At 38.2% G+C, this 23,220-nt stretch overlaps 2 protein-coding genes across 6 annotated transcripts in view; one reads left to right on the top strand and one right to left on the bottom strand.

The window, feature by feature from the left end:
* Positions 1-2,367: 2,367 nt before the first annotated feature.
* LOC145481799 (AP-2 complex subunit mu) lies at positions 2,368-13,962 on the bottom strand. Its single transcript, XM_081460338.1, has 11 exons — positions 13,759-13,962; positions 12,095-12,360; positions 11,572-11,654; positions 10,793-10,928; positions 10,331-10,481; positions 10,070-10,121; positions 8,199-8,275; positions 7,275-7,410; positions 6,538-6,635; positions 5,517-5,628; positions 2,368-4,966 (listed from the first exon to the last, which is right to left on the bottom strand). The coding sequence occupies exons 1-11, from the start codon at positions 13,830-13,832 to the stop codon at positions 4,832-4,834; spliced, it is 1,320 nt and encodes a 439-aa protein (XP_081316464.1). The 5' UTR covers positions 13,833-13,962; the 3' UTR covers positions 2,368-4,831.
* Positions 13,963-14,048: 86 nt separating this feature from the next.
* The window catches only part of LOC145481794 (nephrocystin-4-like), a 47,052-nt gene continuing 37,880 nt past the window's right edge, over positions 14,049-23,220 (top strand). For 3 of the 5 annotated variants that reach the window (XM_081460330.1, XM_081460333.1, XM_081460329.1), the window contains exons 1-13: positions 14,049-14,306; positions 14,754-14,903; positions 15,535-15,601; positions 16,808-16,907; positions 17,529-17,587; positions 18,401-18,553; positions 19,324-19,391; positions 19,835-19,915; positions 20,476-20,532; positions 20,912-21,029; positions 21,588-21,730; positions 21,822-22,013; positions 22,963-23,213. In XM_081460330.1, the coding sequence (XP_081316456.1) occupies positions 14,142-14,306; positions 14,754-14,903; positions 15,535-15,601; positions 16,808-16,907; positions 17,529-17,587; positions 18,401-18,553; positions 19,324-19,391; positions 19,835-19,915; positions 20,476-20,532; positions 20,912-21,029; positions 21,588-21,730; positions 21,822-22,013; positions 22,963-23,213 (1,604 nt within the window). In that variant the 5' untranslated portion in view covers positions 14,049-14,141. The remainder of the gene's footprint in view (positions 14,307-14,753; positions 14,904-15,534; positions 15,602-16,807; positions 16,908-17,528; positions 17,588-18,400; positions 18,554-19,323; positions 19,392-19,834; positions 19,916-20,475; positions 20,533-20,911; positions 21,030-21,587; positions 21,731-21,821; positions 22,014-22,962; positions 23,214-23,220) is intronic. The other 2 variants (XM_081460331.1, XM_081460332.1) reach the window with 1 other exon arrangement.

The raw sequence follows: 23,220 nt of genomic DNA, 5'->3' as shown, positions 1-23,220 counted from the left end.
AGTTTATTTTCAGTGACCCAGTTAGCCTTTTGAAGCCTTTAGATACGAATAAAGGAAAGAGTTTGTGGAAATATTAGCATAAACTAATCAATGTTTTCAGCGAACTGTTTGGCATGAAATCCGCACCTGGAAGAGAAAAGAAAAGAAAAAAAAAAAAAAACGCTCGAGGAAAGTAACTCGGTTATGATACGAAATACGCCTCTCTTGTATCAGGAACTACTCGGGCTGCGATTGGTCAATTTAGCGGGCCGTATGCTATTCTGATCGATAAGCCTTCCTCTGGGTTGCTGCACTTTTCAACCGGCAGGTATATTTTGCAGGTTGAAACGACTTGTTTGGGTTGAAGTCGAATTAACCCCAGTATAAAGGCTAACCGCAAGCTACCTAAGCTAATTTAGGCTAACCAGAGTGCTATTAGGGACTCTAAGCAGGGGGAACGCGGACGGCGACGGGGACGCCGAAACCTGCGAGAAGGCTGGGGAGGGAACGCCGTTGTAGCGGGAATTCACAAACATTAAGCAGCACCGTCGAAAATCGCGGTTTCCGCACAGTCAAGCTTAATGACATTATTGATATTCGTCCTCTGTTTATCAGGATGAACTAGGATGACTTCATTGAAAGAAGTTCGCAATCAACTCTTGATAACTACTCTTGTACGATTTAAACCGCTCTAATGATCTCGACCAAGCTTATGATTCCTTCCCTGATTTTAACTTCGATGATTTGAAGACGACGATTGCCTGTCCGAATTTCGCTTCCACAAACGCAACTTGCCCCTTCTCGCTGAGTTGTACAATGAAGTAAATGAACTTATTATCAGCAGATCCTTAATCAGACTGGCGCGACAAATCAGCGTGTCGACTAATAAAGATCTAAGTAACTCACTGATCTTACGACTGAAAATGGAAAACGCTACAAAAGTTTTAATGGTGTCTACCCTTTTAAATGTGTTAGAATTTCACCATAATGAGCCATTTGACATTTGAGTACTTCTTGAAAGGAAAAATTTCGATTGAAATTCGTGTAAGTTGTCTTTATTTACATAAGCTTTCAAAAAGATATTTCACGGTACTCACATGTTCGCCGACTGGCTTGAGTTCGCGTCGGATTTCTCGACGTTTCTATAAAATGAAATATCTCACATAACAAGAGATCTAGAAAACAAGCAGTAACGTTCCTCGAAATTAGTAACACGGGTTATTTAGCGTTGACACGGCAGAGGAAACGAGAGCGAAAACTCAGGTTTTCAGACAACGCGAAAAGAGCTTCACTCGCGTCGGGCCCGATCCGAACGCAGAACGTCAACCTGTGTCCCGCCAGTCATTCGCAGTGGACCTTTTGGATTTTCCCTGATCTTATGGCGTCCCCGTCGCCGTGCGCGTTGTCATTGCTTAAAGTCCCTATTCAGGCTAACCGGAGAACCGACGTGTTAAGTAGACTCACTAGGACTTAAAAGTCGATTTTTCAACGTACCTGCCCCTTTTCAACATGTTTGGGTGATTTGTCCAGTTGCAGCTTACCAACCGGAGATGTGAAACCGATCTTGTGCTAGACTCAGGTTTCTTTCATAATTTTCGTGAATGCCTCGAGTCTTTTCGAGTGGACAGAAGCAAAACTTTGTTTCTTCCAGAGTTTCGATGAGTGTCAAATTCCTTAGCCTCATTGGAATTGCGCGCATGCGGTGCCATTGACTACCCCCGTGGCGGGGGGAAGCAGTATTGTCCTTAAATCCGCTACTTTTCCCGAATGAAAAATGTAGAAAAAAAGGAGGGGGGTAGCGGGGCGCAGACCAGAAAAAGTAAACAAAAGATGATTGATAAGCCGAGGTATATAAATTAACCAAGAACGAATACTGTCTTATAAATTGGTCTAAACAGCGAATTTATATCTAGACGAATTATCCGTCTGAGATGCTTTATTCGTCCTAGACAGACTATTATCAACTGTAGGATATTAGTATAAATCTATTAGCGTTCTATCACGAGTGCCGTTCTCTGATTGGCTACGCTGCTAACTATCTATTGTGTGATAGACACTGAGTAGCGTAGCAGTGCGCCCTTGTTAACAAAATGACGCCCGCGTTTTCGAAGTGTCCGAAGAGGATTTAGATTAAGTTTTGAACGACTAGTAGATTTATACTAAAACAATTAGTCGCTCTCGATTTCTATCGTACGAGAGTCGACTCAACTATCACGCGATAGAAATCTCGAGCTCATAATCTAATTGTTTATTATATGGCGAATAAGCAAATTCTCACAAATAAGAACAAAAGAAATATGAGGTAAAGGAAAAGGGAGAATTCACAGTTAACCTTTGGGGGCTAAACGGGAATTAATGTGGACAGCCGGCAACCGAGACGATTTAAAAGAAAGCATTTCTTCATTAGGAACGTATCGTATTTTTCTATTAGTATCTACACTCGTTGAATTACAATATATATTCCATTCAATAAGCCTTAAAGTACTTTTAAGCGTGTACTTTAGCGTAACAATAGATAGAAAGCTTTTCTTTGGGTAACATTAGAAGAATCATCTTTTTGGGTAGTCGAGTTTAGAGATAGCAGAGAAACAATTTGCCATGACAACAAACTCTCCACAGCGCTTGCGAATGGTGTACCCTTTCTTACCCGTCTTTCCTAAACATGGAATACACCAAAAAGTATGATATAGATGCTTCTCAATTTTCACATTAAGGTCATTCCACTGAAATAGAACCTGCACTGAGATTTTTGTGAAACTTTGCCTATTGATTGTTTATATTATAGGAACTTAAATTTTGAAACAAAAATGAGGGGTCCCCATGTTCGTTTAGGAGCAACAGCACCTTGTTTATACCCAATAAATTCTTATAATATCACCATGATTGTAGTCACGATTACATGCTAAATTCACGTTTCCGACGATTGTTTTTGTTCTTCACTGAGAATTGGTCCATATTTATTTTACACAGAGAAATTTACTACTCAATTCAAAACAACAGAAAAAAATGATAGGTCACCGTACTCGTCTGCGAGAAGATGACGATTTACCTCTATGGTGAGGTCCAGCCGCAAAGAAAAAGCCGCCAATTTTAATGCGCGCGCGGTAATCAGGCGTGAAAATATGCGCAGTAGGGATGCGCAATGCAATATTGTGGAATGACCTTAAACGGGGGAGTGAATGTTCTCTCTATTGAAGCGTAACCCTCTACACCCACCCCCGGGCCGAATTATCCTACCTGCAAATAAACACTGAGACATTCCTGTACAATACGAAAGGAATCCGAGCAAAACCTAAACGCAAATCTCACGTTTTTAAGCTGGGACATAAAGCAATCCATCTCCATCCTAGCAATCTTGAGTCATCCTCACTTATAAATGTATTCCTGTCCTTAGTCGAGTACTGTTCTATCAAATTAAACCAATATTGTTGGGCTTTTTATGACCAAGGTATTTTTAGAGGCCTCTGGAAACTCCGCTAAAACAGATGTTTGTGCTCGATATCGCAAACTGTTGGTTTGGTGAGTCGAAGGAACAAGAACCGCTTCAATGAAATCTTCGGAAGAATTTCTAATTATAATTATCCAATCAGGAAACACCACGAACACTACCGAGCACTACCGACAGCTCTTCGACAGCTCAACGCGTTTGACGACAATAAGATTGTCAAATAACATCAGTCGAGATAAGAAGTCTTGTTAATGTAACTGTGCACTTTGACAAATCTAAGTAATCCAACTGTAAACGATTGCATCCTGGTTTATGATGGCGAGAATGGAGGTCTTAATATTATTCTTGCACGGAACCCACCCTTATCTTTACTTCTGTTCAACAACATCAACGAAGTGCTATGATACATTGTTAACAGATCTTAACAGACGTCAAATCAAATAGTCAGTTTTCTTGTAGGAGTAAATTAGAGGTGATTTCAGAATACGGAACCACTTTGGTACAGCTCATTACACGTGTCAGGATCGGCGATGAAGAACGATGCATGAAACACTAACTGCTAAAGATTGAATGACTTTGAACCTGCCCGTCAATTACGCGAGAATCTTTTGCATTCTTTTAGCTGGCGCACACTCTGCGCGGTCCAATCTTTTCACAAACGAAGAATTCTGGAAGGCCATATGATTCAACAATGGCAACCCAGCTTGGCTTGAACAAACAAATTCACAGTTTCATGGCGAAACTGTTCCCATCGTGAATTACCTAACGGATACAAATCATGCAAATAGCGGACGGCTTTTTTACCCTGAAGATGACATAAAAGTAATGTCGAAAACGTTAATCTTTTTAGCCTTTTAAACAAATTAGCTTTTAAAAAATTTTGTCATTAACAACAACAAGGACACTCGTTATATATAGCTGGAATTTTCTTCCCCAACAGCGCATGCTGTCATTGGCTATTGGCTACTTTGAGGTCACATGAAATGTAACAATAACACTGTTTCCCGCCAAAAGTGTCTACGCGGGCAATATTGCAAGATCTATGACATCAGAAAGTAACAATATACACTGTTACCCCCTCTGTTACACGTGAAATTTAATTTTCTATGTCTTCGTCGTGCTATATAACAAGTCAATTAATAATTGGTCCTTAAGGAAACCAGTTAACTTTGTCTCTCAAGAATCTCAGTGTTTCCTGAGGCGGAGAAAATAACACTAACTGTTCTCCTCAGGACTAATCATGAAGTCTCAAATGTAGCATTTTCCTTAAACTGAGGATGTTGAAAACTGACTTGAATTTGCGATGTTGGCCCTTAGTAAAGCTTCATAAAGACAAGGCAGTGAATTACCAGAAATGGATAAAATAGAATATGAATGGAACTACATTGTTAGATTGATAAAGCTTCAGCATCTTGTCTCGTACAGGCCTGATCTTGATATATAGCGCACCCACTTGATGGTGTCATGGTCACTGTAGTTCAGTTTAGGCTCGAACACCTTCAGGTACCGAACCTTCAACCCAGAACATGCAAATGGAACCTGAAAATAAAAACACGATAACAAATCAGTGTCCTTAATACATGTGCTTTCTCTCGAGAGCTGTTACAAGCATTGTGTCAAGGCAAAGCAGTGTTAAGACAGGTTGACAGCTTTGTGGTTTGAATGTTGGAAATGCTCGTAATGAAAGTGATACGCTGAACCCACGTTGTCTCGACGGCTATGTCAATTCCTTTTTTTAGCTTCATCCCAAACAAGGTTTTGGTTTTGCCTATTTAAGACCAGGGTAAACAAACAACCAACGTTGGGCCTTCCAAAGTGGTCATTACTTGCATTAAATCCTTGGAAACCTAGAGCAGTTTGCGGAGCTACGGAAGGCCAAAACAACGAGGACAAAATCGGCAAAGAAGACACTTCTCATTGCTCTTTCTACTTTCTCTTGCCCCACTGACTACCCTTGGTGTCCCTTGCATTAAAGCTAGGTGGTTGTATTGAAAGGTTTTTTTTACAGTCAGTACTGCAGTCCATGTGATCTGGATAAAAGCATTGTTATCGAAGAGTAACTTGTGCCGTTGATAGGTATTATTATTACCTCAAAGTTCAGGGATATTGGAGGCCTGGCCCATTTCTTGTTGTCTTTGGTAGCCATCAGATCAATCTCGGCACTTATCTGAGACTCTTTCATACCACCCATTCTCTTTATCCTGCAACATACGGAGACAACAATCTTCATGAGCAGAGGCCAAGGAAGGTAAAAAAAAAAAAAAAACCAAAACATTACGACAATTCAAACAAGCACTTGATGGAAATATTCTTAACAGCAATTAGACAGTTAAGCAAATTACATCATGTAAAGGCTATATGAACAAATGCTGAAAGAAATAATATGCAGGATTCTGAATCTCATTCATTTAGGGAGTAGAGGGCTAGATTCATGAAAGACAGCTGACACTGATTCGAGTGCTGAATGGACAAGCCTCTAAGGAGGTCTGAGGGTATGCTTCCACAGAAAAGTTTGAAATTGACAGGCTATGTAATGCTATTTTATGCATTCTCTTGAAGATATTTCCTAAAAAAAAAATCAATTTTGGAAAAGTTACAAACACCAAGAATATCAAGGGATTACAAAGATTTTCCTCAATTTTTATCCTAAAGCGCTAGTGTAATTAAAAATGTACACCCCCCACCCCAATGTCCCATCTCTAGCTACAGCCTAGACTGTCCTGAGACAAACACAGTCAGGGTTCAGTCACTTTCCAAAAAACCTGTGTTTTCTATAAATTACGCTTTACAACTTACATACTATTATTTCATAAAAAAAAGTAGGCAAGATTAGAAATTGAAGTAGCTGCTCTTTTAGCTGGCGGCTGGCACTCAGTGAGAACCCTGAGTACGAATAAGCAGAACAGCTGATAGAAGACAGAGACACTGGCTGTTTTACAAGTGCAAGTTATGGAAGCTTATTGAACTCAGTGCTATCAAGGACAGAGAGTGGATGACTTTATACCCAAGACAACAAGATCCCAAGTCCACAAATTGATTGTCTGTAATACGTTTCTACCAACAAACATAACAGGTTCAATCAGTTAAGATGCAGAACAGAGACTACTTACTTCCAAAGAATTGCATTTTCACTGGCCTTATACTTTGCTTTTCCCTTCATACAAACCACTTGAACACCTGCTGTAGTGGGTGGGGTAGGAATCTTCACCTGTCAATCAATTCAGTTGTCATGTCAACATCCATTTTACTAAGTTCCACCCTTTGTGACTTATGGGTACATGCCAATGTTTGACTCCCAAACCCCAATAAGCATTTACATCTACATTTTGTACTGAGTGCTTCAATGAGTAATATAAAATAATGATCATTTAATTATGATAACTCATTTAGACTGGGAAAAACCAATGTCATCTACCAAGCCACTACCCCAGAAGTAATAAACAGTACAGTACAAGGCTCAAGTCTGCATAATTTTCTTTAAAAAAATTAACAAAGATAAGGGGAAAAAATATGACATTTTGGAAGAGCAGCTCCTCTCATGTAAGTTTGTAATTCTATTTGTCTTCACAATGTAGCAGCCATTATTGTTTTAGCATTGTTTCTGTTGTTCTCTCAAAGGGTATTGAGCCATTCACGTGAGGCCTCGCATGCAGACAATTTGCCACAGAACAAAGAACAACAAAAGACAAAAAAAAACACCACATTTCTATCCCAAAACTCATCCCTTATGTAACTACAGAATTAATAAAATTATGCTAAATGGAACACTGATGCATTGGACTCTAACCACAAGGTTCTCTCGCTTAAATCTGGGCAAAACAAATTAGGTATCCGTCTTGTTTCTTACCTCTATTTTCTGACCCAGTATTGACTGTTTGAAGTTAGACTTGATGACTACTTTTACTTCCATCCGTGACCTTCCTACTTCTCTCACTAAGGGAATAACTCTAAATGGGAGACTTATGTCCTTAGTGGTGCGGTATCTGGAGGGAAGAAATTAATCAATACCTGCGTTAATTTAACCTAACTGGTAGTCTAACATTATTAATGATGGTCTGTGAGTTGGGGTTTGAGATTGGGCAATAATTATTGAAAGTTCAGTCTTGCCAGGGTCGTTTTGTTGGGTTCTTGTCTTCTTTGACAAGCCCATTCTTGTCCCATAAGTCAAGGCCAAAATCCTTCAGGTAAGCATCAAGGATTAAAACGTCTCAAGCTCTGGCAGGTTCCAATTTGGAAGCCGGTTATTCAAATCTGATCTGCGTATACATGATTCTGACCAAATGGATTACAGCTTGTAAGATTCCATGTGCGAATTTTTATTTTAGCTTGCCATTTATCTAATGCAAATTAAGACTATTCAAACGCTATGGTTTCCTAGCACGCCAATCTTTTCAACGTTTTCTCTAGCTTCAAGTTAATACTGTTGCGGAATCTATACTCTACCTAGCTTTACTACTGTCATCTCTACAGTCAGGAAACATTTGTAATTCTTTATATTCTGTCCTGTATTTTTATTATCGCTTGGCTCTTCTTCACATGTATTTTTATTATTTTTCTTGTCGAACCTTGTTCGATCACTCAATACTCAACGTGCTCCTTGAGTCTCTTCAACAGAGCATAAGTTCAAATTCTCTAGACATAGTGTCCACAAGAACTGTAAGCTACACAGCTTCTCAGGACAACAATGGGGCAAGACACATTACAAACATTGTATCATTGCATACAGGTTGCAAAAGAAGCAATGATATGCCAAGGAATTACATCTCCTTACCTCATTAGCTCAAACTCTCCATCAGGTGGTATAAAACTAATTGCACGCTCTGTCTCAAATTTGCTGAGCTTAACACACTGCAAACAGACAAGAGAGGGTTTGAAAAGATTTTCATCTCTACCAACAAGGAAATACAGGTACAAGAGACGAACAATTGTTTTAAAGATTAATCACACATTTTCTTCAACTTCTGTCAAACTTGAAGTTGAGGAAGCAGGCATTTCATTAACCTTTTTAGCAGGAGGGGAACTGGTTTTCACAGGCAGGCAAAACATTTTGAACTTAATCTTTTTAATAAGAAAAACTTTCCTCTAGATGGTCAGACCAGGAGGGCAAAATTGTCTTCAAAGCCAGTCAACATACCCTGTACCTGGTCCTTAATGAAACCACTCAGGAAGGTTTTGCTCTAATTTCCAAGCATGACAAGCAATGAAATATAACATTTTATAATAAAGTTTCCATATAACGTGCGCTCTGATTGGCTGAAAGAGCGTGCTTTATCAGAGAACAGAGCACGGGTTGATGACGGTAAGTTGGCTTTCAAATTTTTGCTTGGGAATTTTGACAAATTTGACCCAAATTAAACATCCCCTGTGATTCAGACAAACGCAATGGAAACGAGCTATTTGTCTGTAGCAAATATGGCTCACAGAGACCATTGTTAGCAACATTAGTGTTAAAACTGTACTAAAATAACAAGTTTTGCTAGATTCCCGCTGACAAAACACGTAGCGAAATAAACAAATTCTCAACCTAAACAGTGCTTCAATAAAAGACATTATATTTGTTATGAAGGCAGAAATTATACTTAAGAAGTAAAACAACGACAGAAAACAACAACTGAACTGTCTCTGTTTACGATGAGAAGCTTTATTTTTGTAAAAATGCTCAACTGCTCAAACAACACTTACATGTAGTGTAGTAACGTTTGTTCTCCGGTCATCTCAGCGAACTTAGGTGAACCGACGAGTGGTCAGTGCAAAGCTTGCTCTGATATTCTCTTTTGTGCTCAGAGTAGAACCAGCGGGAGCCGTTTAGTCTTTCTAACTTTTACGCTAGTTCGGGCAGTCTTGCTGCATGCGGCTACAAGCCGTAAATAACTGTAGCTCCTTTCAAATTCAACTCGGCCGGCATTTTCCATTTTCATCCGCAAGCTTTGAGCTCCGCGTTTCGTAATTTCCACTGGAAAAGTGCACGTTTTCATGGGCCACAATATGGCTGGATTCCTCTGGGCTATAAACCTTCACCTGCCTTTAGATCCGTATTTAAAATTTAACTTAAAAGCGAACTTCGAAGGCATCGTTCTTCTCTCGAAAACCGCTCAAACTACTCGAAACATTACTTGAAACTGAAAGCTCAGCTGAAGTCCAGTTTATGATTGACAGCTGTCGCTTCGTTAGCCAATCAAATTATTTGAACAATTCTAACAACGATTGTGATTGGCTTATTTTAGCGTGCTTTATCAGAGAACAGTTCACGGCTGACGCCACTTTTGCCCGTTTGGAAAATAAAGTTTGGTTTGAAAATTCAGCTAAATGCGTGGGGAAATTATCGGATTCTTTATCATAAAACAAATAAAGAAGCCTCGACTGTGCTCTGTTCTGTTGTAAAGCACTTAGGAAGCGGTAGAGCACTCAAGAAGTAGGGAAAAACACTCGACTACGTCTCGTGTTTTCCACTACACTTCTTTCGTGCTCTACCGCTTCCTGCGTGCTTTACAACAGAATAGAGCACAGTCAAGGCTTCTTTATTTGTTAATTAAAACTGGCTTATCCATTCTGGTGTCGTATAGACCCTTTCTCGTCACCACTTACAGTTCATCTGAGGTACACTTATTGTAAGATGAAGAGTATAAAAGATAATTTACAAACCTGGTGGAACGTGCAGTCATCAATAGCAATTCCTGACTTGCTTGTTGTATTTCTATAGAAGAGATGTTGAGCAAATTGTTGAAAAACTTGCGTGGTCTTAACAGTTTGTTAGGCAATGATTAGCAACAGTTCAAATAAAAGTATATAGTTACACTATTACTCTGTAATCTGAAAATGAATCTTAAAACATTGTGTTCAACGGTTACTGTGTTTTTACCTGCATTTAACTCTAGCTTATAAGATAACGCTTGTAATACTAACTTCTTTTGTGGATCAAGAGATGGGTCTGAAGTTCCACTCTTCTGTTTTTCAACAACCAATTTGTCATTCATGCCAAATTTACACTCGGGCATTCCAGACAGGAAACTCTTCATCACAACCCGGCCTGACACATGGGCACTTAGAACCTGACCTAGAAAGCAAAGAAGCGTCTATGCATCAGAATTTCATCCCAGTAAACAAGCAGCCCCCTGAAAAACTGATTGGTTGTCAGACCACTAGCCCAAGAATGACCTGAATTTCTTCTTTATATCTATGAACAGAGCACCTGCTCAAAGCTGATGGCAGAAGATATCAGCAACCGTAGTAAGGACATTCATACCAATGGCTGGTCCTTTAGGAAAGTTGTCATCATTTACTGCCATCTTAAGCATCAAGCAGGAAACCCTGCTTGATTCTAATAAGTACTACAAGAAACGTTTGGAGATTGGTGACGCAACAAACCCTGTGGTGACATAAGCAGATTAACAGACTCCAGTACATCAAGGAACAGTTCATTTCTCCTGTACTTGATCCCTTCTCTCCTCCAACCAATCTGTCCGGTTACTTGGCTGGTGATTTGAGCTTGCTCTTCTCGGGTCTAAAACAAACAGACAAATAATGAAATCATGTTTTTTTCCGTGGTTTCTACAAGGGAAAGGTTATCTCTGCCAAACTGTTTGGAATATGACGCAGTTTGGTTGGTTCTTAAACTTCTTGTTTGTTTTGATAAACCACATTTTGATATACGAAGCCTGCAAGCAAACCAGTTAGAACTGACCATTCATAGAAAGTTCACGCAAGAGTGTGTAAACTGCTTTATAACCAGTGGTCACACCTGTTATGCCTACATGTATGATGTAGATGATGTAGTAATTATACAATTTAGATGGTGCTTAGCCTTGATTGGGATGTGCAGTTGCCTAATGGGATGGACTTTGGACAGATTCAAGTGCTGGTGGCAAGACACTCTACTCTCATAGTTCCTCTGTCCCTCCTAGTCTATAAATGGGAAAGGTTCTGGTGAATTTAATGCTGGGGATAACCCCTTGCAATGGACCAGCATTACAGAAATAATTAAGTACTTCTTAATGCTATGGACATTGGATTAAGCTCTGGCCTTGGTTAGCTAGTCCCACAGAAATTCAAATTTAGCTCTAAACCCGCATATTTTATTTTTAAAAATAGTTGGCCCTTGCTTTTTGGACCCCAAATTTTGTTATTAAAATCAGGTTTTGACTTGCCTGTGTCTTGATACCTTGCTGAGTGATAAATGTTTTCAAAATAGCAGTGTCAGTCTTCTGGGGGTATCCATAATCAGCGATCTCTGCATTCCACAAGAAAAGAGACAAGGTTAAGGTTAGTACTGATGCAAAATCATGAATGTCCAGTATTTTGGTCAGAGGAATTCTGCGAGGTCTACAGTTAAGACAAACTCTATAGAAAAATCACCAGATCAATTATTTCTAGAAGTTGAATCAAGCCTGAAATTACTTCTCTTGCCCGTCAGTCTGTCAGTCAGTCAGTCCATTAGGCCGTCACTCAGTCCGTCAGTTGATCCATTCATCAGTCAGTCAGTCTGTCAGTCAGTCCATCAGTCAGTCCCTCTGTCTGTCTGTCTCTCTGTCAGTTGGTCAGTCAGTTGGTCAGTCAGTTGGTCAGTCAGTCACTCAGTCAGTCAGTCAGTCAGTCAGTCGGTAAGTCGGTAAGTCAGTCAGCCAACCAGTCAGCAGAGAAATAGATTCAACAAAGAAACATTGAACTAACCATCAAGGAGCTCATAAATAAGGACAAAGTTGTTCTTGATTCCTTCTTCAGTGACTTTTCCAAAGTAAGAAATCATAATCTCCACTGTGCGATTGAGGAACTCAAACACCATAGCAGCATTAACATTCTGCCTTGTAACAGCAGCCAGCCAGACATTTCCCTGTCGTATATGGAAGAAGCTTGTTCTGGCAATGTTTGTAACTGGTGACCTTACCTGGCCTCTTGCATGGATGACATTTACCCGAAAAGCATCCACTGCATTTCGGCTGAAAATGAGCACAGTGAAAAAGTTGACAAAAGCAGTGAAAAGTAACATGGAAGGTCGAGATGCATAGCTCTAAGTCAGGCTTAATTACCCACTGCTGTCCTGGAAAAGAGCCCATTCTCCTCTTCCCCTGAATGTACAGATGCACTCACATGTATAGTATCATTGACTTCAGCCAATTAGAACACTACCTGCAGGCATTTGCCAGGCATGGCAGTTTGGTTACTCTGACCAAGGGCACCCAAGCAAATTCTTCCCAAATTAATCACTGCTGCTTACTTAAATCAATGAGATCTGGGGTTAACATCCACGGTTTTCATAAGTCACTTTGCAAAGAATTTATCAGCTACCAAGCTCAGAGTAGTCACACTGTGATTCTTGAGAGACTGGAAATTAAGATTTCAGGCAACCCCATGCATAAAATTGTGACTGATGTCTGTGTATGAATTGAATGATACTATGAAAAACAACAACAAAAATTGTATACCGTCGAACATCCACTAACAGCCACCTCTCTACAATGGCGGAAAGTCGATACATTCACTTTTATTTTAACCTCTCTACAATGGCCACCTCTCCACAATGGTAAGAGCCAAAAAGCGCATCCGAATTGCCAAAATAACCTCTTAACAATGGCTAGTTAATGAATTACTGACGAACAGTAAATACAAAACTACATTTTTTATTGGGAAATGGTCACCAAACCTGATCCTTACTACCTGTCCTTGATCTCTGTTTCTATCTAGGTTTTCTTTTGTTATATTTTCATTGTGTTACGTATTTATAAGCTAAGATTAGCATTTTTCAAAAATACAAATGTTGTACCCCCGAAAAGAACAGGTGTCACATTACATCCTTATCTCCCTATAATGGCCACCACTCTAGAACCACCACTTTCCTCTGTCGCCAAGGTGGCTGTTGTAGAGAGGTTTGACTGTATATATAGGTAACTATTGAGCTAAATAAAAAATAGTATCAAGATCTCAGGTTTCACTGAAATGAGAAACCCACATGCCTCGTCAAAAGTGTCAAAACATTTCAGTTTTCACACATTTTGCACCTCCCAACCCCTGTGCAACGTTGAAAAAACAATTTGTACGGACGCATGAATGCATTGTCCTATTTTCTAACATTGAAAGGGGGAAAGGAGGTTTTGACAAGTTTTTACTAGTTGTTATGATCGAAATCTGAAACAGTTGCATGCGTTTAAACCGAAACGTGACGAGGCTTGCAGCTCGACTACCCAAGAGAACCTTCACGTTAGTAAATTGTCTTTATACAGCACTGAATGATTCGATCAACCCGCAATCAGATGGCTGCTCAACTTCAGAATAACCAAGATTAAACTGCACTACAGCAGCTGTGCAGGTAAGAACTTGATTAAACTGTTACAACTCACCCAATATCATCCCGGTAAACTCGAGAAATTAGCACTTCTCCTTTGTGATTGTAGATGAAAAAACCACCTATCATGTTGAATAAAACAGTCTAAACGTAAAAGGAAATATCCAGAATCGATAGAAAGGTAATCTTTCAATAGGTTGTGGTGACAACAGCGTGGAAATTCAGCAAATCTTTCGGAGAATTTGCCCGCTCTCAGGCCGCCATTTTCTGCAAGAGAAGACACCCAGCTCTCGTGGTGATTTCCCCATATAAGGAAAATTCCGCCATATTTGGAAAAAAGTGGAGCCTAGTTTTCGCAGTTTTTCCTTTTTCCACACGGTCAGTTTGCGAGCGAGGTCGCACTGTTTACAAATTTTCAAATTGGCGCCATGGTTTGTTATGGCGGATGAAGAACAGGAGGAAAATTGGCCAGAATTCTTCGAAAATAATCGACTTATTCCCGTCCATCCCAACAGGAGGAAGTCAGGATCACAAACAAAGCCTAATGTCCCATTCTGTCTTTTGTTGAAATCTGTAATCGGGATTTCATTACCGCCAGCTTCCGTAAGTTTGTTGTCCTGGAAATTAATAGCTACTGTAACGTACAGCTAGAGGCTTGATTATTACTTCGTAATGCATTTATTTCTCATTACCTCTTCTTGATGCTTAAAATTAACAATGATGTAGGTATTGTCTTATTCAGTAATTTAACAATGTTTACATGCATGTAAGACTTTAAGCTACTTTAGTTCAATGAAGTTTTCGTGATCATGATTCTAAATATGAGACATGGGAAAACAAAAATCAAATTGGTCTGAAAAGTTTTGAACATAATAACTTACAAACTACCAGCTGTGTGGTGGTGTGGGGATTCCATAAATTGTCACATTTACTGAATCAGCTTCCTTTATAAGCTTACATGCTTGTTAAACAATCATTGAATTTGAAGGGTTCACAAGAAGTCGAGAACGTCACATTTTGTAAAATGTTTATTTATTTATTTATTTTCAGCAGGATGCCAACCCCCAAGATGTAGAATTCCAGTTGCGTCTAACACTATATGATGCTGCCAATAAGTGCTTTTTTGGAAGTACATGGCTAGGACCATACTTTCCAAGCAGTGGGAAAGAAAATGGCAGGCATAAAGTTGTCTGTGATGAGGTTTGTAAGAAAAAAATGCCTGAGCTTTGTCATACTAAAACGTGGGATAAAGTTAATTCAGGATAAACTTCAACTTCAACTTCAACTCTATAAATTGTTATTTAACATTTGATGAACTATATTCTTGTCCCCATAGGTTGCAATCTAATTGGTCAGCTTTAAAAATAATGACTGATAGCATTTTTGAGCTTTTTAATTACCAGCTGATAAGACATCCTTATTCTTGGTGCTGATCTTAAGGATTGAGCTTTCTGGGACAGGAATGGATGATGTATTATTACTAATAAATGTTGTCAATAGTTAAATTTATACAGATAGAAAAAGTCAGATTGTGACCTTGGAAGATCTATGCAACATAAACTAAAGTAGTTTTTAATTAGTAATACAGTGAAATCCTGATTCTTTTTGAACCTTCAAACAAAAATTGGGTAGAAAAATCAGGTAGTTTGAGAAATCAGGAATAAACAGTGTTGAACTGAGGGGAGAGAAACAACCTTTTTAACAGTTCGAGTTATTGGGAAGGTTGAACAATTAATTGGGATTTGACAAGTTGGAATTCCACTGTACTGGTAAAAGTGTTGTGAGGGTTCCTTACAGAGTGCCCTTAGGAGTAATTTTTCTTTCAAAACAGGCTGTCTATTTTTACTCATCCTTACACGACATCACATGTGTTGGAGTAGTTGAAGTCTCAGGAGAAGGTAAAGGATAGATTATAAACTGAAAATACATACTTGTACCTCTGCCAATTAATTCAATTTTACTCATTTTTTAAGGAAGGCAGCGTGGCCAAGTGGTTAGTGTGCCGGACCTGATATCATAAGGTCGCAGGTTCAAGTCCTGCTCTGACCACTAAGCTGGAGCTGTTTCTCGGTAGACCCTAGTTCAACTCCTCGGTCTTGTTTGTAAATAGCCAACTGGTCTGCCTCCCACCAGTTGGGATTTTTACGCCTACTGTGTTCATTTGAAATGTTTCTTTCTCTCAGTTTAAGCAGAATGTCTCAATGCCTGTCTGAGAACTAGCCAGTTGTAGCTAAGCTCATCAAACACTATTATCAACATTCAACATTTAACATTTTTCTTCTACTGATAACATGTTTAACATCATTTTACACAAATCTCAGTTTGGCTTGTATGCATTCATTGGATTCATGGCATGTTTTGTTCTACTTGCCTTGCAGTCTACCCTCTGGACCAGAAACTGAAAACTAGTTACTAATTACTTACAAAGTCAATTTTCTTTTAATGTTTCTTGGTCAGGAGTGACTCACTGCTCAGGGAATTTTTTTGAAATTTTGCAATTTTCTGTTTTCAAAAACCAAGTGTCTTATAATTTTGTCCTCAAAACTTATAGCAAAGGTCCATTCATTGATTCATTGTGATTGCTTTTTAGTAAGATGGGTGGCTTTTTAATTTCATATTTCACCACTTGAACGTGTGATATTTGAGCAGGGGCACGTAATAATAGGCCATATCTGTATTCTTGATATTGGACTGCAAATCTCTTTTTAATGATATCCCCTCACATGAGCTTGCATTCCAAGCCACATGTAGTTCCAATACCGAGAATACAAATATGCAGTATTGGGGAAATACATTGATTTTGTGATGTGTAAGGACTCTACCAAAGTGACCCTTGTCACCAGACACAGTTCCCATAGCATGAAGCAACTTGGATCAGATGCTAGTCCATCGTAAGGTTATCCCACAACAGTTTGATAAATTACCAGGCATAACTGAAGTTCAGTGGTACCTGTTTAATCCTAGAGTGAGGGAAGCACTTTTAATTAAGAGTTACATACCTTGGCCAAGGAAAACTCAACATGTTGAATTACGTCTTTCTGTGCACGAACATTTACTTCCTGATAAGTAAATAGATATTAAATAATTATTGTTATTAATTATAGTGAATGGTCAAAGTATTGGATGTGGCTGGACTCTGATCAGAATTTTTGACCGAGTCTCAGAATTGACTGAAACTACTACACGACAGCCTACACCCAAAAGGTATGGTATGTCACCTTAAGAAAATATTAATTAATCATTCTAATAATTGTGTATTTAAATTTAGAGGTTCAGGAATGGTCTGTTACAGAATACTTATACTAATTATAGACTGCTGGAAGTCTGTTTTTCTCTCAAAATTCAGCAGGGGTTATGAGGATAGATGTTTTCGCCTATAGGGGAATGGGACAAGACGTGGGCCTTCTTCCCTGCTCTGCCATACCGCCCTTGTTCTGCCTTCTTCCCTACTTGGCCGAAGCCATACTGTCCCTTTTCACAATGAGTAAATACTCGTCTAAGTGTCATCCTTAGAGGTAAAACCAGCTGCCAGCAGACTATATTAATTTATTATTATTAATTCATCATTAATACTGATCTAGTGATTATAGACTAGACTAGGTAGTTATTCACAAACTACTTAGTCTAGTTAAACTACTCAGTCTACTAGTTTATTTAGATAAAGTTTTATTAACTGGTTCCTCTACTGGGAAGGAAAATAAAATAAGAATGAACACAAAGAACTTCAAAATCTTTTTAATAGATAAGTGCAAGTTTTGAAATAAATTTTAATTTATGGATTATATTTTTCAACAGTAACCTGTCTTCATTTTTGTTTCTCATCAGCATTCCTTTGTATTGTGGCTCACCTGCTGGTCTGCTCTGCATTTCTGAAACAATTGAAGGTACTGATATAACAGTTTAATACAGGAACTTTTGGCTTTTTAAATGAATTTAGAAAACAGCCCTAAGTAAATAAGCATGCTGATTGGTTAAAAATCGTGTTTCTGTAACTCGTTAGAAACACGGAACTAGCACAAGTTTTTGACATAATGATGGTGCGAGCAAAGAGAATTTACATTTTGATGATCAAAGTAAACAAGTTGTTTCTCTTTGTTTTTGTCGCGGTGTTTTCTAAGAGAAATGGAAAACATGTTCTCTGTATTTCTATCAAGTTATAGAAACACTTGTGAAAGCTTGGGAGAACTTGGAACACTTGTACTTCTGTAACTCGATAGAAACATGGTACATGTTTTCTATTTCTTAACTGTGATTCATGGTAACATACAAACGCTCACATTTGACTCCGCTCTCATGTAATGTACAGTCACATGATTTTAAGCCAATGACCCACATTTTTGTCAAACCTGTTTGGTCTTGTGTTCTTTGTATCAAGGCCAAATTTACAACAGAGACCAGAAAGTCCTAGAGGACGTCATGTCTGAATTTTGATTTGTCAAACATGTGCTATTAAAGCAATATTGTATATACATGATTGATTTGTAATAATATATTATTATTATATTAATTTCCAACATGAAATTATTGGGTTATAGAGCAAATTAATAAGTAACAACTTTTGTTGTCATATCTTTGGAACTAAATCTGTGCTAAGGTGGATGACCTATTTGCTATTTGTTCACCAATTTTTGAAAAACCTAGCACATTTATAGAGTTATAGCGGCTTTCCTGTGGTTTGCTTGTTCCTTTCTAAATAGATTCACCCAGTCTGCTTCCAATTGAGGGATGCAGCTTGAGTTTTGTTCTTCAAATCCATCCGCCACTGGAGAGAGTGTTTCATCTGATTCCTGAAAATGCTGTCTTGAGTGGGGATGACTTTGTTCCAGGAGTTTTGGAACCCCAACCTGACGGTAATTCTCCACTGACGATCTATTGAAAAGTATTAAAGGAGCTATGTCACGGTTTGCGCATCTTGAAAAGTTTAGCGGAATTTTTTCAAGTTCGTTTTTTGTAACCTGTCTTAATCTTCTCCATCCTCAACCATCCTTGTTCCTCTATAGCTTATTCTATCTTAGTGAAGTGAACTATTATTTTCAAGTTTCCTTCAATTTAATGGTAATTTTCAGGGTTTGTCATGGGGGTTAGTGGTACATGTACATGTATACCAAAATGCAGCTGTAACTGAAAAGAAAAACCTGTTATACCAAAAATTTACCCTCAAATTTATGCAAAATACCAAAATTTGGAAAAACAGGGAATACTTTATACCCACAAAAGGCCCAATTGTGGCATCAAAATACTGTATACTTGATTTAAAATCTCTACACCACATACCCCCAAACCCTGGCCAACTCTGAATTTTGTACATGGTCAAAATAACTCAAAATTTTGTGAATGAACTCTTTTAAGCACATTCAAAAAGATCATGTTAAAATCTATCAAATAAATATCAATTTCTAATTGCCTTAGTTTGTATGTAACAGGGATATTGCTTAAGGCTGGCTGCTGGCTAATTTCAAACGCTGTCAAAGAGAACTAAATTCTGGCTGTAACTTCACACAAAAACAGACTTGTGAAAACTTTGCAGCTGCAAATGCCAGAGATACCAGCAGGCGTGTTAATGAGCTGAACTAGTATTCTTAGCTGCATCCCTGATGCAAATTTGACAATTTCTTGATAGGTTCTGGAATAGTTGACATTTTGAAGAAACCCAGGCTGGCCAAGACTACCCCAAGTTTTATAAATAAGGTAGCAGTTAGAAATCAGAATGTGACTTGCTGTTTAAATTGTTTGTTATTGTAATTAATATTGTTAATTTTCCTTTTTATCCAGCAATTTTGAATACTCTTTTTTTCATATCTCTAAATACATTGAATTAATAGATCCCTATTACATGTATTTAATATTAATTAAATTTATATAAATTATAAATTACTGGGCTTCTCAGTGATACAAATTTTGGCAAAATGAAGTGTAAATCTGCTGTCAAATTTGGATGGTTACATACCCACCATTCATAGGAGGTTATAAAATTTGAAGATTCATTACTTGGTTACTTAGAAAATATGAATTCAAACCAACTACATGTAGCAGTATATATGAAGAGAAAATTGATCATATGATAATTTTACAAGGCTATTCAAAGTGACATTACATTATAGAAAATATACCTATTTTTCTGATATTTACAGTTGAGTATTCTGCTGTATCCATCTGTTGAAGAGTTTGAAGATGAATTACGACAGATACTTAACCATGACAGGCTTCACAAGGTGTATATTTTTGCATATATTTACATGTTACTTAGTAATTATAATCTATTATAATTGCTTAAATTGTGTATGCAGAGGTTTCACCAGTGTTCTCAGCAAGAAGGCAACTGGTTTTCATGGGCAGGCAAACCTTTTGAACAGAACTTCTTTAATTTTCCTTTCCATAGAGTTCAGAGCCACCTTAAATTGTTGAAAATTTAAGGTAGCTCTGAACCCTACGTACAGGATCTTTTTAAACTTTGCAACTTTAAAAGTTGTGTCTTATCATGCTTATCAAAATTTGATAATATAAAAAAATTTCACTGTGCTCTTTTTGAATTATAAGTCCCTAAAGCTGTAATTAAGGGTGCTTTTAGCAGGTCATACTGTTGCTATGGTAACCTATTGTGTCACGAAAATGAGAACAACTTGTTCACCAATGATGGGTCAGTTTTTTTGATACCATGATCGTAGCATCAAGTGATAAAGAGTGGTTGTAATGAACCATCAAATATTTAAGTGCTGGAAACCATTTTGAGCCACCTTTTGAAATACTTTTCCATATTAATCCTTCTCTTCAGAACAATATCATTCCTGATGATGGCCTTCAGATCTCAGTTGTTGAGAGGAGACTTAAGGTTGGTGTGTAACCATCATCATGATCAGATGTCATCACCATTTTATTTAGTAATGCAGGTTACCAAGATCGGCAGCGAGTGAGGCTGATTTAGACCTACAATTAACTACATGTAATAGAATGTGAAATAATAAACAAAATAATTATTTATAAAATCACCCAATGTATTTAAATATACAACTGACCATAATCATATAATTAATACATTCAGTATCAAATCAATAAAATGTAGTCCATAGACTATGGTCATAAACCTTTGTAACAGGCCATTATTAAATTGAATCAGAAGATATTTAGGCTAGGTTTTGAAAAAGCCCCAGTCATAACCCATATGCATTGAATTACTCTGTACTAAGTAGAAAATGTTTATTTGAACACAGGTTTCAGTGCACAATGGCTGGAAGTTTGTAAGTGAGCCACATATTGTTTACCTTGAACCAGAGTATGAAGGTGGAAAATCGGGAAGAAAGTCGCCAGCATCACAATCATCTTTAAGAGGTACATTGCAAGCAAATTCTGTTGCACCACTTGCCAAAATTTTGTCTTTAAGATCTTTGTGATGCTACAAAGTAGCCAGTATAGCTGGCAGGAATCATGTGTGAGCGATTTCTGGCGGTGAAGCTGCCATTTTATTTTTGCAGGTGGCAAGGGAATTTGTGAGCCAAGAGTAAAATTCAACTTGAGTGGAATCCAACTTGACTCTTTGCCAATTTCCTCATGTGTTCGCCACTCCCCACCCAAAAAAACCTTTGAGCCTCTCTGGAAGAGAGAGCCCTTCACTAAGATGAACTGTGATCTATCCTTTGATTCTGTGTTGGGGGTCAAATGCTTCCCTGCCAGCAGAGACATAAATTTCTGTTATTTTGGTTCTGAGTTTTTTTTTCCTCCAAAGATGTTCTTCTGATCTGTTTTCCTCTCTCTTTCAAAACTAACACTTTTAACATCCAATTTTGTCTGGGATTAAATTTTCAGAGTAAAACAAAGTATTAATATAAATTACAATTATTAATAACCTTCAGGAATGATTGTATAATACTTGTTTGTTTTGTTTTCAAGGAAAAATCCTTTCTTTGGTCCTTCGAAGTCGACTGGAGCTCAAAGAACTTGTTCATCACCCACTGTTTGCCATTATTTTTGAACTGGAGTATGTTACATCTGAACCATTTGCTCAGCCATTAATTGAAACAAAACGTAAAAAGGTTAGTATCTGTCACCATGCCTCCTACTAACAACTCTGTAAATTAGGGAAAACCTTGTTAAGAGCTGTGTTAACTTCTTTGTTATTTTCAGCCATCCCTATCAGGCAGTTTGATGCGGTCTCAGAACCAAGCTGTAACGTTACGGTGGGCAATGTGGCTGCCATTTGAGGGTAGAAGTCGTGATGAAAGAGAGACAACACTGGAACTCACTGGGGGCTGTCAGGACTTCCCCAGTAACAGACTTGTGTACACTAGCAAGCCACCAACACTTTCTGGCAAGAAGGTTTCTAAGATCTGTTTTTTGTTATTCACACCTACCTACTTAATACTGTATGTCACATTTCCACTTTAATTTAAACACTGATGCTAGCTTTTTATAGTTGCTCATCTTCTTGAGCAAACCTCCATAATGTAGGCACCTACATATACATGTACATGTAATTATGCAATATGGACAGTTGAAACTATCTGAGTAGGTAAAATCTCTACATATGTACACCTCCAAAATAGGAATGCTCTTATAATAAGTTCGCAACTGTGCCCATTTGGTGTTTGTAAAGGGGCTTGACTGTATTTGTAAACTCCCAATTTTGGTTAATATGTTACGTACAATTGAAATACTTCTAACTATGTACAAGTGTGTATACCAACATATGTTTCAGGAGCAATCTGCATTTAAATGTTATCATTTGAAGAAGCTGACAAAACTCATATTTTGCACCATTGTATTGTCATAAGTTAGAACTTGGATTTTACTTAATATCCTCTGTTTCAGGTGATGTGGAATATGAAAAAAAAGGAAACCACTTTCAAAAGTGTTTGAAAAAATAAATTTCAAACAAAAAAAATCCAACTACACCATGTACACTTTGATGACCTCTTTTTACACTTAGAAGTCTAAGTCAAGGGTGAATACTTTAATTTTTTTGGGCAAAATTAAAACTGCTATTCATTCCTATTATAATTATGCTGAAACCCTGGCCAAACAATTGCAAGATTGTTGGGTGCAATGTGTTGTGTGTGCTTGGTTACCCTGTTGCGATGTGTTGCGACATGATGGGTGTAGTTGGCTCAAATTTGACCATTTTCAAACTTGAGTCAACAACACACAACATATCACAACACGTTGCAACAGGGTGGCCAAAATGGCACCCAGCAATGTTGCGATATGTTACATTGAAATGTTGTGATCCTTTGTGTGGGGCTTTACTGTTGTACATTCTGTATTCTAGGCACCTAAATCTGGTGGAACATTGAAGTTCCTGTTCACACAGCAGCGCAGGAGAGGAAGCAGTATTCATTCCTCCACTCAAGGGTCGCAGATGCTGAGGGTCCCCACATCCCCTGGCCTACCCTCTCCAGGTCCATTTGACACTGTGGGAGGGATGTTCAGTTCATTTGGCAATGTAGCAGAGGGTGGCCATCCAGGAATGCCACTGACACCTGGAGTGGCATCTCGACCACCACTTCCACCAGGGAATAGGTAAACA

The sequence above is a fragment of the Orbicella franksi genome, chromosome 3 (assembly GCF_964199315.1).
Source record: "Orbicella franksi chromosome 3, jaOrbFran1.1, whole genome shotgun sequence".
NCBI lineage: Eukaryota > Metazoa > Cnidaria > Anthozoa > Scleractinia > Merulinidae > Orbicella > Orbicella franksi.
This window is presented reverse-complemented; position numbering and strand designations above follow the sequence as displayed.

Bases quoted from the DNA above. Each gene is read 5' to 3' on its own strand.
- LOC145481799 (XM_081460338.1), bottom strand. From the start codon at position 13,832: ATGATAGGTGGTTTTTTCATCTACAATCACAAAGGAGAAGTGCTAATT. The intron at 12,361-13,758 runs GTGAGTTGTAAC...GCTCATTTTCAG, and splicing joins GTTTACCGGGATGATATTGG to CCGAAATGCAGTGGATGCTT. The intron at 10,122-10,330 runs GTTAGTATTACA...TCTCTTCTATAG, and splicing joins TCTCTTGATCCACAAAAGAA to AAATACAACAAGCAAGTCAG.